The sequence below is a fragment of the Penaeus chinensis genome, chromosome 27 (genome assembly GCF_019202785.1).
Source record: "Penaeus chinensis breed Huanghai No. 1 chromosome 27, ASM1920278v2, whole genome shotgun sequence".
In the NCBI taxonomy this organism is placed as follows: domain Eukaryota; kingdom Metazoa; phylum Arthropoda; class Malacostraca; order Decapoda; family Penaeidae; genus Penaeus; species Penaeus chinensis.
In genome coordinates this window covers 26,311,324-26,331,323 of record NC_061845.1, presented here as the reverse complement: position 1 = coordinate 26,331,323, position 20,000 = coordinate 26,311,324, and the positions used below count along the sequence as shown (strand labels likewise).

At 32.9% G+C, this 20,000-nt stretch overlaps 1 protein-coding gene across 4 annotated transcripts in view; it reads right to left on the bottom strand.

Annotated features, from left to right (window-relative positions):
- Positions 1-7,713: 7,713 nt before the first annotated feature.
- LOC125039478 (BTB/POZ domain-containing protein 7-like) overlaps positions 7,714-20,000 on the bottom strand; it is a 42,066-nt gene continuing 29,779 nt past the window's right edge. For all 4 annotated transcript variants that reach the window (XM_047633472.1, XM_047633474.1, XM_047633473.1 and 1 more), the window contains 12 exons: positions 17,602-17,791; positions 16,245-16,397; positions 15,308-16,009; positions 14,512-14,646; positions 14,092-14,242; positions 13,625-13,782; positions 13,144-13,293; positions 12,515-12,677; positions 12,143-12,303; positions 11,872-12,015; positions 11,005-11,184; positions 7,714-8,776 (listed from right to left, as the gene is read on the bottom strand). In XM_047633472.1, the coding sequence (XP_047489428.1) occupies positions 8,561-8,776; positions 11,005-11,184; positions 11,872-12,015; positions 12,143-12,303; positions 12,515-12,677; positions 13,144-13,293; positions 13,625-13,782; positions 14,092-14,242; positions 14,512-14,646; positions 15,308-16,009; positions 16,245-16,397; positions 17,602-17,791 (2,503 nt within the window). In that variant the 3' untranslated portion in view covers positions 7,714-8,560. The remainder of the gene's footprint in view (positions 8,777-11,004; positions 11,185-11,871; positions 12,016-12,142; positions 12,304-12,514; positions 12,678-13,143; positions 13,294-13,624; positions 13,783-14,091; positions 14,243-14,511; positions 14,647-15,307; positions 16,010-16,244; positions 16,398-17,601; positions 17,792-20,000) is intronic.

Below are 20,000 nucleotides of genomic sequence, written 5' to 3'. Positions count from 1 at the left end.
TGAACTGTGCGACTCCATACTAAAATCATGATAAAAAATTCAAAACTCACCAATCATTAAAATACATTACATTACCACTCACACCTGAATATAATAGAAATGGAAATGTTAAAACAGGCACACCATGACATCATAAATTAAAAATGGGTACAAATGGGGCAGTCACAGAAGAGGACTGTTAACAACCGTGAGAGACACCAACGCTGCTTTCTTTAATGACTCACTAAAAATCTTACCAGATATAGTTCGACAAAAGAAAACTGTCATGTAATACAAATCACCTAACTCCCTAGTTTTGCACATTTTTACCTACAAATCCACAGGTCAAAACTGCATTCACATCCAGATACACAATACACTAAAGTGAAATTTGATCCCTAAAAATAATGGGGTAAGTAATGTCACTCACAACGTTGCCGGCAGAAGTCTTCATGCTGACGCACCTATTCACATAAATACCTGAATGAGAGCTTGGAGCAATAGGTCCCATGCCAACCACAAAGAATTTGATTCCTCTCTCACTCAGCTTGAGGCAGATTCACTGGCCTTCATCCAAACATCCTTTTTGTAAAGTAAGGTCTCCTGTAGCCAATAATTGAAAACTTCTGTGGCCAGATTAGCTAATTTACTTTATAGACTTTTTTAACATTGAACACTGTGAACAAACTTCATGGAGCAATGAAAAATTCTAATTTATTATTTTTTTTCTCTTTAAATCTACTAATTATCCAGTGCTGAATTGTAATAACTGGAAGTAATCTATTAACCTGGACTGCAAAATAAAGGTTATCTGTACTGTTAAATTTCAAAATAAAAATAACAGTTTAAAGCATTCTATTTAATAGATTCTGTTTTATTTGTAACATGAAGTTAACATAGCATAAAAGACAATTAGTATATTTAAAACCTCTGTTTCAGAAGATTTCACATCCCATACAGATTCCATTAATATGTTTTTTCAGAACTAAGACAATTATAATTCTTTCACATAAGAGATGATACCTGGCCATAATGCAATTTTTGGTTACTTAACCTAACTGTGGCCTTCTTTGTAAGTCTGTTTAGAGAAGACTCGAGACATCTGCTGAAAGGTTTGGTGAAAATGTACTGAATATGGACATCCTTTACTACCATAAACTTACGAAGTGAGTACATTTTGTGAGTTTTTCACATATAAATGGTTTCACTATATATTTGAAATAAATAGGATTATGCTTCACATTGTGCTAAATGTATCAGTTTATACTGAAAAACATATTCAAGAGTATAAACCATAATGACATGACTAAAAATATTTCGTCTTCACAAACGTTTGAAAATAAACATTCTGTAATGTTCAATATATAGACAACAGAAACAGAAATTACAGCCATATAAACATTTACATATTATAGATATAAATACTGTGAATGGACAACAACATTGGCACAAAAAAAAATCAATACAATAAACTCAATAAAAATATACACATTGAAGAGGAAAGTGGACGAGCAAGATCAGCCATCCAGTTTCATTGCACGTACAGCATTCACGATAGTCAAAACCTGTGTGGAAAGCAATCGTACAAAATACTACTATTTACAATACACTATCAGTTCACATATGTACAGTGACCGACCAGCATGTGCACAGAGCTTTGTTGTGCAATTCTTCTAATACACATGCTTTTGGTTCTTTTAAAAAACACAACATCACTCGCACAAAATGTTTTACTCATTCAGGAAAAATTCATATACATCCAGTGTCACAAGAGCAATAAGGCATAAAGACTAGCCGATAAACTTTAAACTGTTGCTCTGCTGTTCAAAGGGGGTCAGTTTAGCTGCCAAGATACGAACTACATTCCAGTCACCCTCCCTTTCTTATCCGACAAGATATTTCCTCATAAAAACAAAAAAAGGTCTGATAAAATTGGTGCAACATAAGTTAAGCTTGAAAAAGTATAAACGTCACATGCATGAACATGGGAATGGTAATGCTTCAACAGCAAAATTGCTTGAATGCGTTTAGGGTCTGTAAACTGAGAGACCTTCAAGTAATTACTGTGAAAATGTAAGATCAATCATTACAAGTTGAACCTCATCTGCTCTTTGTGAATAAACATATGAATTGGTCACATCAGTCACTCAGTATTAATGACACTAGATTTAACTAGCTCATTTTCCAAATTGCAATATGTCTGTCCCATTGTGTCTATGCTAGAATATATTATAAAATCCTCTTTCTACATCTTTGTATAAATACTGGAAGCCATATATCAAGTGAGATGTAGGGAACACACATAACATACTGAATGAGATTGATCAATGTAACTGACAATGAACTATACCAAGAAAAAATATTACTGGAATCAAAAATACCTGTAACATCAGCACTCTACAATATGTTAAAACACCTGGTTGAATATAGCTAGAAAAAGAGAAAAATGGCAAAATTACCAAAAACTTTCTAGAAACACTTTTGACATTATAATAACATTAGATTTTGGATTCTCTAAACTATGTAATATAAACACAACAAAATAATAAATAAATAGTAATAAAAAACTAAACAAAAAATATTAATGGCTCATTTATAACACAAAGTCTAGTACAAATTACATATATCTTGCATGACAAGAAAAATTAAAAGGATAAGGGCTTATTTATCTTTTTTTTAGATGACTAATGAAAAAAGAAAAGAATCTCATTACCAAGTTAGATAATTGTATAATATATCCCACATTAACTTCTGCCAACAGAAAAAAAAAATTATACAAATATGGGCAGTACAAGATAACAAATTTTGCTGTATACATAATCATCCTTTCAACTTTTTCCAGGTGGTATGCATGTGCTATTCTGAAAGCAATTGTTCTCCTCCATGTTTATATCCAAACATCTAACTGTATATTCAATATGTAAATTACCAGAAACTGGGACACAAATAAGAGAAGTTTGAAATTCTAATGCTATATATACACATACCTTTTCATGTTCAACAAAACTGATGTTATAACAAAAGCATTTTATATGACTTACCAATAAAGATATGGCAAGAAAATACCTATAACACCAGAGTAGCCTCTGAATAAACAAAAAAAAAAAAGAAAAAGAGAAAACAAAAATGCTTGATTCTATCTTGCCTCAGTAATTAACATGAAAAAGTTTCTAGATCTGCTTATCACTTTTTAAAATTTCCTATATCAGATAATCATTTATCATTATTACTAATAACCCATCTGTCTGAACACAAGAAATACCTAAAAGCTGTTCTTTCACATTACACTAGACAGATTTTCTTATCTTCCACAGGTACATGAACAAATAATTTTAAGAACAGGTATCTCGAACACATAATCCAGCCACAAAATAATAATGTACAAAGTATATGAACTTAAATAACATTGTGCTTTTTTTTTTTTTTTTTTTCTTACACTTCTTTACAATAAGAAAAACGTCATCACATCGAACTCAAGAGACATATTTTCCTCTAATAATCAATATTTCACATACACCTCAATGGAAGATGAGTTTGAAATGCAACTCGTGTGATTTTTACTTTGATATGCCAACCTTGCCACACAGCAGAATACAAACAAAAAAACAATACATGAATACAAATGAAAATAAAAATAACTCCAACTACACACCTTTGTCTCCTTCTTCAGGTAAAAGGCTAAAAACGGATTCTAAAAGTGAATCAGCGCTGGAAGTCATATCTATTTTGCTTATTTCTATTACCTTTTTCCTTTTTTTTTGTTTTCCTATCTTACATTATATTATGCTCAATTTCATTAAGTGTTGTCTTCTCATCCTCTCCTGACGTGGCACATAAAGCTAGATTCTATTATCACTTAGCAAAGTTGTTTATTTCATATCAAAGTGATCAAATTACAAACAATATGAATTTTCCTCAAGAATTTGGCACACTTTAAATTATACAACCAGAATTAGGTACCAGTTTACAATACCTCAGTGACCAGCTGTTTTTGTTACATCCTCACTTTTTTTTTCTTTTTTCTTTTTTAATAGATGCTCATTATCAGCATATTTTAAAGAGAAGCTCATCATCAATGAGCAAAATGATAAAATCGTCTCTTCAATACTAGGCTCTGCAAACTAATATGCTTAAAAATAAAGACAAAAACTACACAAATTGATATCTGTGCAGCTTCTTGGGAAATTTAGGCTTTATACACGCTACCCTCCAAAAGATTAAATAATAATAATAATAAAAATAATAGAAATAGTAAACAATAATAACAAATTTATAATCAATAATCAAACCAATAATTAAAATACTTAGAATTACTAAAACTAATTATCAATATAATAAAACTTTATAATAAATATACTTAAAATTAATAATACTAATGCTATTAATAAGTAATAATAAAATAATATTAATAATGATAATGATAATAATAAAAATAATAACAATAACAATAACAATAACAATAACAATAATAATAATAATAATAATAATAATAATAATAATAATAATAATAATAATAATAATAATAATAATAATAATAATAATAATAATAATAATAATAATAATAATAATAATAATAATAATAATAATAATAATAATAATAATAATAATAATAATAATAATAATAATTATAATAATAGTAATAATAATAATGATTACTTTAATAATATTAATAATAATTTGAAAAATAAAATACTTATTACAAGGTCTTTATAATAGTAGTAGTAGTAGTAGTAGTAGTAGTAGTAGTAGTAGTAGTATTAATAATAATAATAATAATAATAATAATAATAATAATAATAATAATAATAATAATAATAATAATAATAATAATAATAATAATAATAATAATAATAATAATAATAATAAAAATAATAATAATAATAATAATAATAATAATAATAATAATAATAATAATAATAATAATAATAATAATCATCATTACAAAAATGTTTATAACAATAATAATAATAACAAAAATAATAATGAAACAATTTATAATAATAATAAAAAAAATAATAATATAATAATAATAACAATAATAATATTAATAATAATAATAATAATAATGATAATAACTACTACTACTACTAATAACATCAATAATAATAATCAATGATAATAATAACAAAAAAAAAAAAAAAAAAAAGAAAAACAACAACAAAAGAGAGTAACTCCCGATTTGAACTAAACAAGCCGTTCAAAAGGTGCTAAAAATTTTGAATCATATATTTTCTTTTTCCTTTTTTTAGGCTTTCTTTCTGCACAAGAACCAAAATTTCTACACAATTCCCAAGAAAACTAGTCTAACATAACATATTAAAATGAGACACAGAGAGATAAATAACATCCAACTGAATCATTCTCACTAAAGTTTACATTGTAGTAGCCCATCGTCATCAAATCTCCACTAAACACTACCACCATATACAACTTTGTGCCAGTGTGTTGCATTGGTCTGTAGTAGAGGCACTTGGAAACCCATAAAAGGGGGCTTTAGAGTGCAGATGCAAGAAAGCATAAGACCTCCGACTGGGATTAGTCAGCTTCTGTTTTTCTTTAAAGTTGGAAGTTTAATAAAAAACAGAACCTTAGAATCTGCTTCTACAGTGTTATCCTGATGGTCACTGGGCACTTTGTCTTTGATCTAGAAAACTGCATTATATGTATGATGCTGAGGAGCACATTTCAACTGGCCCACAGAATTTTTGGACTCTGTGTTTAGATATAAGGTGTCTTCCATGTGGAATGACTTGTAAATTTAAGCTTGAGGTTTCAGACTCCTACAGATCAAAAACATTGATTTTGTACACCTCTCCTAATAGGTCTTCACACAGCTTTTACATACCTTAACCTCACATCTTTTAGATACAAGAATCTATTTCACTGTATAAAAATATGGAGCACGCTTTTATAAAAGGGTTGGTGCCTAAAAAAGTGGTAGTTTCCAATATGGCACATCATTTATATAAGTCATCTGCAACAATCCCCAATTACCAATAGCATGTAAATAACAATTACTTTTTTCATGCCTGACCACCTGTCATTTTAACTTTCTTATTCTTTTTGTTGCTTTAATAAGACTAAATGTTTTATTTGGGTTTCACAAACCATAATGTAATTTTGTATCTATATCCCAAACTAAATATCATTCTCATCTCTGAAATTCCTTGATACATATGCCCCAACATTCATATATGAAATAAAATAACCTTTACATGTCATTTACCTTACAAACTGGATAGTACCACTGGAATGACTGAAAGAACAGTCTTTGATTTAAGCCATAACTGACTGACTATAAGCAGTATTAATCATCTGTAACTTGGTCCTCCATCATCGCTAGGGAAGAAACATTTTCATTACTCAAATCTTTGGGCTACCCTCTACCTAGGATCAGCCTCATTATGGCAATAGATAGCCTTCTTTATTACTGTCTTCTTTTGGCCTCTGAATCTCCTCACAAGGTACAGTTCTCAAGTGACGGCTTAAAAGTATCACAGGCTTTGGGATTAGCAGACAACGGGTCCAAACTGCTAATGCAAAAGACATTTCAAGAAGACGAAGAGACAGAAAAAGAGGGAGGAAAAACAAAAACAAAAAAACAAAACAAATATGATATGTAAAAAGCCCTACCATTAGAGTAAGTAGAAAGTTAAAAGAAATAAATAGTTTAAACTCTACATTAACCCCTCCCTCTTGTCCTTGGAAGATCAGTCTCCCAATTGGAATCACATACATATTTAGGAGCTATTCTGATGGATGAAAATAATATGCAAATTATGAAGAGAGAGAGAAAAAAAACCTACTGTTCCCTTTTACTTACAATGAATCACAATTTATTTTCCCTGCAAAAATCAGCACCGTGGCTCATTGGGATATCAGTCGGCACACCGCATTCCAGTTGACAATACAAAGTGGATCTAATTTTCCAATGATATTCAAAAATCAAAATTCATCACCCCAGCCATAGAACCTCAGGCCCCTTAATTTTACAACTGTGAGGCTTTACCAAAAATACGAAACTTGACACAACCTTGGAACACATTGGCCTGGAGCCTAGGATGCTGATATTCACAAAAAGAAAAGAGATAGAGAGAAAAAAAAAAAATTATCATGTTTTTAAATCTCCTCCAAGTTCTAAGATATCTTCTGTCTTTGGTATGGCCATTTCCCACCGCAACTTATTGTCAGACCATCGGACTGAAATTACAGAAGCTTTGGGTTTGAATCATTGAGCGAGCCAGACCATAACATGGCTCTTGATGGAAAAAAGTGGAAAAAAAAAAAAAAAAAAAAGTTAACATGAGAGGAAAAAAAAGATAGAAAACAAAAGACATCATCATTATCTGTTCAGTCTAAATAATGATAAGAGTAATTGTACTTAAAATAGCAAAAGTAATGGTAACTATTATCATTTTTACCACCATCATCATGATAGTAATGGTAATGAGGATAACAATGATAATTAATAATGATAGCAATAGTAAGAATGATATCAATGAAAACAATAATAATAATATTGCTATGAAAATAACAACAATAAAACAAATACTAATAATAATGATGTGATAATGATCATGATGACAATGATAATATTAATATTAATGATGATAATAATAATAATAATAATAATAATAATAATAATAATAATAATAATATTCATAATTATATCATGATCATAAGAACAATAATAATAATGATTACACTCATACTAACAATAATCATTACCTTCATCATAATAAAAACTGTTACTCTACTTAATAATCATAGTTATGATCATAATTATAGTCATTATCATAATCATAATTACATAATAACAATTATCATTACTATGACATCAACTCTACCATTAAAAACAGTAGTTATGAGAAAATAATCTTAATAATTAAAATGATTTTCAACAACATGATCAACTTATAAAGAAAAAGGAGTCTGTACAGCTGATGTCTTTTTTCATAGTCAATATCAGGCTTTTCCAGACAACCAGACAATTACTTGTGAAAATAAGGCATCTTTTTAAATCTTTCTAAGGAATAATAAAGAGATGAGCAGAGTAAATAAAGAGAGATAAAAGTATATATGAAAGGAAGGAAAATCTTTTGTTTTTTTTCTTTCTTTCTTTATGAAAGAGATGCAATGCAAAATATGACTTCCATTCTTCCACACCTTGCTTCCACAGTCGTACTTTTAAGATAGAATGCCCACTAACTTGACGCTAAGAGATGCCGATTCATCACTGAATAATAATCATGTACACCTGAAATATTTCGGCAGTGTTGGAAAGTGTGTTCAACCTACTTTTCTTTCTTTTTTTAATCAGATTTGTTCACTAGCAATTTGGCAAACAGGACTTAAGGGTTGCCTCTCTTCTACATTCCTTAGCTTCACCCTTAAAACAAATGGATACATGCTATCCATTGCTTGGAAATATACGTTTAACAAATCTGACATAAAAGAAGCAATTGAAGTTTAGCGGCATTTAGAACATGGGTGTGCGCGGCCTCGTGGGGGGTGAGTAGCGCACATGATGGTAGTGTCGGTGACTGTGACTGCGGTAATGCAAGGAGTGGAAGTGTTGATGTCAGAGGAACAGCGGGGGTGTGGTGGTGGCATGATGGCGGGTCACAGTGGCAGTGGAGGAGTGAGGTCTGAGAGGGGGAGTGCATGGAGACCGAGGTGGAGGGCCCCCATACGTATGGTGGCCAGACAGAGGTGGAGGTGTAAAGTGTGGCGGCAGCCGACGGCGTCTGCTGGACCTTCTTCTGCATGAACCTCCCAAGGTGAGGTGAGACCCAACCTAGGCAGGTGAAACAGAGCATAATAGCTTTTGGTATTAAAGAATCAGAAGAACTAAGAAGAACCTTAAAAAAATACATATCTCCAAGCTATCCACCATACATCGATACAAAAATCTGATTACTTAGTTAAGTCTTACTTAATGTTATAGTGGTTTACAATTTAAATTTATGCCTTTCTGAATTATTCAGGCACATATTCCTGTTTTCTTATGTTTCCTAATACAGGATAGAGGAAACAATATAGATACCCTGTGGTTCTTATACAGACATCTAAAAACAAGGTCGCAATGATCACTGTTTCAGTTACAAGGTCCAGCTTTCAGGAACCTAACCTCAATATTAAATAAGGGTCAACAACACTTTTAACTTCTATTGTGTCAGAGCCTATAATAGTTTTTATATACAGATCTTCTTTCATTCTGAATATAAGTGATACTAGCAAAACTCTCTTAATAAATCACTGTTTCATAACTAATCTGGAGCTGAGGATCCCTACAGTAAATGCAGAGTAATGTCTTGCATTTTTCAGATAACCTATGTATTTTTGTGCTTACTCTTAGCATAAAATTGTACTTTTATATATTCTCAATGAAACAACTTCTGACTAAGTAAACTGCAGCATTTGACAGATGGGCAGTTAACATTTCCTGTCCTAGATGTGGTGCAAAAGTTAAAGCAATCAGGTGAACCCAATCAGATATCCCAACTAGGATGAATTTATACACCATTAATTTTATGCAACACATGCAAAAAAATAATGGAAAAATTCAGTCTGGCAATTTCACAATCATCCTCTTCCACTATGATCAACTCTGCTGTCCAAGATGAGGAATCAGAATATAGAACATGAAGGCAGCAAAAGTCAGTACAGCCTATTAGAAAGGAGGGGGATCCATGTACCAAACCTCTCATAGAAAATGAGTAATGATTTCCATATGTCAAATGACTCACTTCCCAGCCCCTTGAAGTCTGGTGTAAAGATTGGCTAAAAACTGGAAAAGAATGGAGGAGAACAGAAAACAGAAAAAAAGACTAATGCAATAAAAGCTCAGAATGGAATGTAAATCAGATCAGTATAGGGTATACTGTACACCTCTACACAAATGGCAGTTCACAAAAGAGGAACAATCAGTAAGGCAAAATATTACAAGTATAAAAGACCACCTTAGTGGAAAATATTATAGTGACAAAGGACAAAGCTGCTAAGCAATGTCATTGCACTGCAGGGATCATCTTGGAGATGTCAATTCTCCTATAACTGCCCCAGGAACAGAAAAATAGCTGTATATTTCTAGAACCACTGACCTACCCTGACTGGTGAAGCACAAGCAGTGGCAAAAGGTGCAATCAAGTCAAGAAAGCTTACAGTTAGTGAAAACATGACTTTAAAATCCAGATCTGACAGTAACACTGAAGGATTAACTCCATTTCATAAAACACAAAAAGAATACAAGAAAACAATAGTGAATTAATTATGAGCAACTGGGATCTCATCATGACACACTGCACACTGCAACCAAGACTGAAGAGTGCAGTAAAACTGCAATACACAGAGTGAACAGAAGACCAGAGAGAAAATAACTTTCCTTATCTCACAATAACAGAGGTAACAAGGGAGAATAGTGGTTGGTGATTGAAAGACTTCCTTGGTTCTTGGATGCACCATAAAACTGGGATAGTAGCACAAAGTCAACTCAATTGCAGCTTCAGAATGTGATTATATCCGACTACTATGACATTTGCACCAGACTTTGAGGGACCAAAAACTTTCGGAATAGCAACTAAACAAACAAATTCTTTAGACAATGCTTAGAATACATAGGTAAACTGTATAAATGATAAGATAAATATAAAATAACAGCCCCTACAAGCATAGTCATTCAGCATACACATGCATGTTGCCAAGCACATCTAAAATTCAAATGAGTTCTGTGTACCTGTACCTTCTATATTGAGAGCAAGTTAAAAACACTTTCCTTTCCCTAGAAAGCCTATATATGTAGCCTTCATAACTGATATTAAAGTGTTTATCTTATATACATGGGTCCTGCTTTAACTTCTTTTTCACCAATAACAATAACCAAATCAAGATCAACTTGACAATAACAACCCAGATATCCACTTCCCAACTATTCTTATGATTCCTTCAAGATTGCAATAAAACACAAAACAATGCATTATTCTCTGACTAATCAACACAATGAAAGCCTTTACACCACATCCCTACCTGGTGGTGTGATCCATCGCCCAGATCTAATGACATCTGCGTTCCTTCCAGGTCTTCAAGGCCCTCAAGGCTGCCTAAGTGACGATCATCCAAACTACTTCCTCCCAGATGCAAGGCAGACAGCGAGGAGGAGGCCAGAGCTACATCTGGCACCATATCACTCAAGTGTCCTTCATCACCCTGAAAGAGAGAGAGAGAAAAAAAAAGAAAAATATTATTATTGATATTTATAAGAATAGTAATAATAAATGGAATATAATATACACCTTTCCTTTTCATTACCTTATACTTTATGAATATACTCAAAGATATTGAAGAGTTTGTAATAAAAACACATGAACCCTAGTATATGAAGGCCCACAGTCTTATACACTTTTCAATCCTACAATATTATGTTATTTTCTGAACACTCTGGATTTTCAAAGCAATATGAAATCAATAACAATACAGAGTTTCTAGTTCTTACAGTACTAAATGGTATAGCTTTTATATATATATATATAGGTTTAGACCTCACATGTATTGGTAACTTTAATTTGGAAAATAGGTTTTGTAACACATGAAAAAATCTATTGCAAACATAATCTCATGATATGAATCAAGAGACTAAGCCAATCTCAAATGGACTAGAGCTGACAAAATGGGATTATTTTTTCTACATCATGGCATATACCAGACTTGAGTAAAGAGTAAAACTTATGTTGTGAGTTGGTTAGGTTATGGATCAAACTTGGTGAACATGTAAAAAATAAATCTGATTCGGCTTCCATTGGGAGGAAAAACATAAATGAAACACGATGGTGTAAGAAACAAAAATATTTACGTATTGCTTCCCCTACACTCAGAGAGCTAACTTTTCAAACTTACTTGCATAAGACGGAAGTGGTGTGAAGGAGGCTCGAGAAGTGGATCCAAGAGGAATTCAGGAGGATGTAATTTGGACCTGCCCTCGTCCCTAACTGAACAACGCTTCTCCACTTCTTCCTCTTCCTCTTCGGTGTAGGAAGCTCCCTGTTCCAAATGAATATTAGAAATCACTCATGTTTTAAGTGATGCTATGAAATGAGTGAAGCAGTCTAATCCAATTTAACAAAATGTTGCAGAAATTTACAATCTTACTAAACAAGCTGAAACTGACCTCCAACACATCAGCAACAGAATCTGGCAAGTTGAATTCCCTCACAACACGTAAGCGCACTTGTCGTCTGAGCATTCGTCGGTCACTAAAAAGGAGTGAGGCAGCTCGCTGATAGCCCGGGGTGGACACCAGCTCTCTCTCACGCCTTACCATTGATAGCACTGTTGAAATGTGGGATCATTAGGTTCACGTCAAATAGACATACATTTAGCCTGAAGAAACTCAAAAACATATTTAAAATAAATTTTAAGGACACCTTAGATACCTCACCAAAATTTCTATCAAACACACTTACAGTTTACTTTGTCCTTCTCATTCTTTCATACCTTAGGGAAAAGAAGAAAAAAATATAATATGACAAAGCATTTTCACCTGGTATGGCAGCTGCAACAACATCCACAGTGGTAGGTGGAGCATAAGTTGGTTGGTGAGGAGCATTGTCTTCTACCATGTAAAGCGCATCAGGGATGTGGGAGACATAACACTGCAGTCGGACCACGTCCACTCCACCAGCAGTCTGCTCATCTACCACAGACTAGAGGTGTGAAAAAAATATAATGGTTACAATCTGTATCCACAGTGCATTAACTCCTTATACAAATATATAACTATATCTGTAACCCTGAAAAAGGTTGTTGTGGGGGAAAATGTACTCCTATCCCTCTTATATGAAACAAACAGGAGATACAGCAGTTGTAGGAAAAAGTTGGAGGATATTCTAAAATGCATTCCCATTTCTAATTTATGAAACAAATGGGAGACATAGCAGTGCGTGTCCCACATGCCTCTACATTCATTCTATACTGCAATTCATGTTTGTAAATATCCCATGTTTTCTAAAAGCTCCAGACTAAAGATGACTAAACTGTTATCCATTAACTGAGAGGAGACAGAATAACTTAATTCCTGAAACAACACTGCTGATCAGTTAACATCTGGGTCCAGTCAGTAACTATAACTATAAAATCTAACTATACATAAAACCAAATAAACCAACAAACCTTTATTTCCTCAGCATATGGAGTAAAAAGCCTGGGTTTGACAAACAAGCCATTGTTTTTACTTCGTATCCAAGCATTCACCCTGTAGTTTGTTGTATCATCTCCTATCATATGACTCGGTGGGGTTGACACCAAACCTCGTTTAATAGCCTGATGGTAAGAAATGAAAATTAATAGTCAAAATCTGAATTCTTGTACATTGTACAATAATCCTTTTAGAGTATTCTGAATACATTTGTCTCAAATGTTGTTGCTAATACATTACAAAGCTTAAATCCTCCCTTCTCACATAAAGGCTCACAGTTTTGCAACTCTAACTGACAACATAAACATTTCATATTAAAGTTATTTTTCTTTATCTGTTGCATTCCAAAACCACACTCCTAAGTCCAAGAATGAAAAACCACATCATTCATTTATGCTATTCACTATGCTATAATAAGCACAAAAAACAAATACACTCCTCTCTACATGAACTTGCCTGTGTGAGAATGTCATGGTTCGGAGGTAAGACGTGGTCCATGCGAACATGAGGCAGGAGCTCTGACAGTATCTCTCGCAACTCCACGTCGTTCATGTCCCTTTTTCTCAATCCTTTACGAGTTACCGAGTGAGCCGTTTGGGACACTAGATTGGGTTCTACAAGAAGAAAATATACAAGACAATTTAGAGAATGAAGATTTTTTTTTTTTCTAAGGGGAGGGGAATATATGAAATATGAATATGGTGGGAGAGAGAGAAAAAAAAATGTATAGGGAGAAAAAGAAGCTTTAAGACCATAAAGTCTCATTCACTAAACAAGAAAAAGAGAGTGAAAGACACTCATTCCAAATAATGTTATTTTCTTATTCAGTACTAAAAATCAATAATCATATACCATCAAGCTCTGATTTACTATCATAAATCTTTGCTTTAACATCATATACAAAAGAATATAGATATATTAACCTCTATCTTCCATCCGCCGAAGCAACTGGTGTTCTCCCCATCGCAGTGTTGCTTGCAGGACATCTAATTCTGCTGCTTGCAAGAAGTCTGATATCAAGGCTTCTAATAACGTTGATTTATCCAGTTCCAGTAATACACCTGACTGAGCAACCTGAGGAGCAAACCGTAAAATCATCAGACCAACCACATCGCAACACAATATATAACTCTGCCAACGTTCTTGGTATGTATCATCAACTGAATCAATCACTTCTTTTCAAAAATGTATTAAAAAATTTCATGTCTTGTGAAATTTCACATAAGCAAAAGGATGATCAAAAAGGCATTGTAGACTAAAAAAAAAAAACTATTTCCATTTCTGAAAAATCTAGATGTCTAAAATCAGAACTACATCAAATTTTACACATTTTTTCTAATTACCTGAGAGAATTCCTCCCGCAGAAAGTGCAGTGCCTGACGATGTACCCAGGCTGAACCGTGGGCTTCTCCAGACCAGCGCAAAACTGATACCAGGTTATCAAGGCTGACCGACTCCACTATCAGATCTTCACAACCCTGATGAAAAAGAATGGACACATTTATATTTACCAAATCTGCTAGTGCTGAAAGAGGACTAGACTCACTAAAAGCAGAAGACTCAATACGTAAATAGTACAAAAATTCACTGTTCTATTTATACAACCAGCCCTAAACTGACAAATCCAAGCTATTGCATATTCTATATAATGATGATGGAGGTTAGAATGCAATTCAAAGAATCCCTAGTATGTTCCTTTGATAGTCCTCGCTGGCATGAAAATTAAGAGCAATATAGACTATCTGATGACACAAATCCATAGATTTGTATATATATTTTGCAATTTATTAGCTCCATTCATATTTCTTTCACCTTTTTTAAAAATCTAGTATTCAGAATAAACAACAAAAATAATAATCCATTATTTTCTAGTTCTACATTTGTATTGTCTTTTGTGTATGAACTTCACTGATGTGATTACAGTTAGCAACTACTATCCAATATAAAAAAGATGAATATCAAATTCCATGGATTATGGATGGTTTCAATCTTCAGGATAAGATCAATCGGATAATGGAACTATTTGAAACAAATAAATCAAACTAATGATTAAGAAAAAGAAGCTAAAGATGAAAATATACATATCATGATGGCTTTAACAACTGCAAGGACACATTATGCTAAAACATATTACTGTACCTGGGTTAGTATATCCAATTCCAGAAAGCGTCCAATTTGGTAAATTTCCATGGCCTCTTCCACAACTGTCATGTGAGTGCGGCCTGTCTGCACAATGCTTTGTGCTTCACTCAAGCTGTTGGTGCTGGTGGAATCGCGTATGATACAGGAGAGGTCTAAAGTATCCAGGTATACAGCATGAAGAAGCACCCTGGCATATCTCTTGGGTATGACACCTTCGTCTAATACTATTCTCGTTGGTTGGGGAATTCCTCGTTCATACATGTCTTCACTGTATCGTTGTCTGCGCTGAATCAGGCTTCTGAAGAATGGTGAGCGTGCACTGAGAATAGCTTTGTGACAGTAAAGTTCTAACCGATTGTGAAAACCGTAATCCGATGAACCAGCCTCTCCATTTTGGTCAGACTGGTTCATTTCCCCACTTGCAGAAAACACTAACACACAGTCCGCATAATCACCAGAATCCAACAGGTACCTAAGATCGCACTCAAGTGGGTTGGGCGTCCCAAATTCCTCACACAACTGCATTAACATGTCCAAGTTACTGAGACCCATTTGAGCTTTACTCGTCCCATCATATGCATTGAATTCCCCTGTGTATAAGTAACGTAAAAGAGCACTGAACATCGGAATGTCTATCCCAGGAGTCCGTATATCCACACCAATCTGGGCCCCATAGCCAGGTATCTTCTTCAGCACCTCCTGCAACATAAAAAAAAAAAAATAACAATAAGAGCAACATCCATGTCTAGTAACATCCCAAACAAGCAATATATGAACCTTTAATGTTTTGAATATTTCCCTTAACTAGATTTCCAGTGTTAAAAAGTCTACAAATACAAAATAATTCAAACATTAACCCAACAGCAATTACAAAGCATGAAAATCAAACCCCTTTTACAGTGGCTGCACTAGACCATGAAAGAACCAGCCGTACCTGGAAGTATGGACAACGGACACTCAGGATGGCCCGGTGGACGGGGAAGATGGCTCCCTGGAACACCAGGTCAACATCCGTGCAGTACTTGTAGTCAAACAGGTCACTGAGATCTTGTTTGTACGTCGGGGCTGGCGGTCGTGCCAAGTCAGCCTGAATCAAAGGAATCGTTTTAACCACAAATGTTGTGTCATTTTTATACCTGCTGAAGTAGTCTGAAGTTGTAAACAGTGAATAAACATGAGACATTTTTGTTGTAAGACCTAACATATTTCATACCATATGCTAGCTAAATATCAAACTACTTTTAAAAATAATTGATATTTCATAATTCACTTTTGCTTCATAAAAGATATGCAAAAAAAAACTCTTTACAGTTGATAAAGAAAAACTGCCCCAATAAAGAAAAAAAAAAAACACATCATATTTCTACATAAGCCGTATATACTCGTCCAATAGTAACACCAAAATGGAGATAAAATATATTTTTGTAATTCCAATAACAGAAAAAAATACATATTGTTATAATTATAATTTTCTTCATTGGTAAGTGCCTGTTCTTAATATAAAATCCTTAGCATTCTATACAACAAAAATTATAATGGCAACAACTTCAATCACATATAAAACAAAAATGGCAATAGAAATCATGATTAGAGAAAACAATCAAAACATGTCTACAATGTCATTTAGTCTAAATTCATAATCTACAAATGAATCACCATAGCTCTAATTTCAGGTATCATTTGTTTAATAGTACGATTGCATAAAGAGAAATCTCCTCACATAACAAATTCAGTTTGAAAATAAAACTTTTGATGCAGAGCTAAAGGTAACTGTACTTTGCTACAATGAAGTCTGTAAAGCATATAATTATTTGTGAAAGGAAGAGGTGAGGCTATTCACAATAAATACTCTGTTAAGAGAAAACTACATCTCTATTGTAGAAACAATATAAAGCTATAATATATAGCATTATCACATCAACAAGTATTTGCAACTATATATATCCATGAGACACCATACATACATTATTTCTCACTAAAGAGATGAACATTAGAAATACAGTATGAATTCATCTCCTGACACCATCTTTGAGTGGATCATCACCAAATTAGTCTATTACAGCATTGAATATAACGTATGGAAACGAATCTAAGTCAAGATGTCATGAGCAACCGATTACTGAACACAAACCTAAGAAAGCTATGACTCCTGCCTCAGCTTCAAATCTGACTCTGGTTAGGTAGATTTTCAATATTTTTATATGCACAAATATGCTTTAAGAAAAAAATCTATCATTAAAATTGATCATTAAATAGAAAGACAAAATGGAAAAAGGTTTCTGAAAGATTACCTGCACGGTAAGATCCTTAAGAGCTGCACTTGCTTCATACTCCTCCCACAGTGCCGTCACCTCCTGTACAGTCCAGTCACTCACCAGCTCTCTGATTACCCGCGCATGGTCGCATGACTTGGACGACCGACGCCGACGAATCAGCTTCTTCCTCAAGGTTGCCAGGCTGGTCAATTTCTTCTTTTTCTCCCTGTCAAAGAAAAAAAGTCTCAATTTTGACTGACCTCTTACCAAATATTGCATTGCCACCTCTAGAGAAGACAACACTAAGACCTGATGTTATAAAGATGCAAAAGTTCAGAACATCTATAAAATAAAAATCAAGAATGTAAAAATCTCATCAATTAGAAAAGTAAATCCCTCCAGATAATAAAAATATCTTTAACTAAAACAAATACAGTTTTCCTTCTGAACTAAATGGAATATTTGATAATTATTGTTGATCATAAAGTAAATCTGAATATCTTCTTTGCTCATAAAACTGTCATTACTTAAAAACCCTTGTAATATCATATAGTAATAAAAACAAGTTGTATATCAATCTAGCACTAAGCAAAATAAAGTTAGCATCTACTGTTGCAAATATGTACAAATGATATTAATTTATATTCAAGTAATACTCCCATATACTTCCTATTCAAATGGGTTTTCATAAAATTCTTAAAAATAAAGAAAAGTGATTTCTGTGGTAGGATAGGTATCAGCACATGCTTTGCATATTTAACCTCTGTAGAGTTTCTTTTATGATGATAATACCAGTTGTAATTACTTCCTAATCAGAAAAGAAATGATTTTACTTTGGGATATGTCAAAAAATAAAACTGTAACACAATTCCGGCTCTTGGTTTTGGAATCTAACAGATGTTTTTGATCCAAAAAATATTGTAATCTTTTCATATGGGTCTACTGCAAATATAAAATGAAATAAAAAGGTAAGGTCTGAGGGGACTTTATGTAATTAATAAATAAATAAATAAAAAAAATTAGAAATTGTGTATAGCTGTTTATTAAAACCCAATGACTATAGTTTTTGATTATATAATCCTTACAGGTGAAAATAAAAATTAACAGCATGGGAGAAATTGATAAGATCCTTAGTTTTAATTGAAACATAAACTTTAACTGTACATGTAAACATTTCACTGATCAAAAGAGTACTAAATTCTGATCTAGTCCTTCACCCCCCCCCAAAAAAAAAAAAAAAAAAAAAAGTTCCAAGGAAAAGTATGAACAATTCAACTTTTCCCATTATATAATACTTATACTGTATAATTCCTAAGCTTTATAAAATGAATATAGGGTAAATTATAATCAAATACATTCTCAAGTACATGCCTACCTAATACTGAAATTAAAGGATTCATTCTTGGAAAGAAAACAGAGGAAGGCTGTAAAGAATTATTTTAAGATTTCAAAAAGAAAGTAAATGAAAACCAGTAAATAAACAATGAAAATATCAGGTAAATCTAAATAAAAGGTCTCATCACTTATACTAACAAAAACTGATATCATTGAATTGCTTCTGATGTACAAGATCTTGAAATATATAGTATTAGTGTTAGCCATGCAGTAACGACCTATAGTGACAATACTGGCATGGCATCAAGTAACTGACAAAGTCTCTACACCTGTCTGAGTTCCGCAAAGACCAACAGATTTCCTCACAGACAGAATTTGTAGAAATCCCTGGCAATAAGGAATCTAATCTAATTGGGAATCAGCTGCCACTGCCATTGCTTGGTGCCTCTTAATTACCACATCTTAAAGAACCAGATATCAAATATGAGGTCTCTATTTTCTAATGTTTAACGTTAACCTGTAATTTCTGTGCCATGTGGACTACCCAGCCACAGCCAAAATTATCATTAAAGTTGGTCAGCAAGGACTAAAACTATAAATGAACAATACAGACCATAAGCAATAAAAACATTTGTTAGTATTCACAATGAGGAACTTTTAGTAAGATCTGCCAAATATCACTATCAACATAAGCTTATATTGTAATTAAAAGCTTGCTGTAACTCTCCTGTAACACATTTTCATCTTTCAGCATTGTTTGTTGGAATCCTTAAAAAAATCTAAAATATCAATAACCAAAGAAAATATAAACTAGAGCTCTTTTCAAATTTCAAGTACTCTTTCATTACTGGATAAATATAACCACACTAATCTATAATGCAAAGTAAACAACAACTTGCTTCACTTGTTGTCCAAGGAATTTTATAAATACTGATGAAAATAAATAATACAAGAACTACTTTATCATTCAATAAGGTGCTGCTAACTTTTAATGCATCACCCTCTAGAAGCAGTGTATGGAGTGCAATATGGGACTATTTACATCATCAAAAATCATATTCAAAAGTGGCAGCAGGCAGTCACTGTACTGCAAATATACT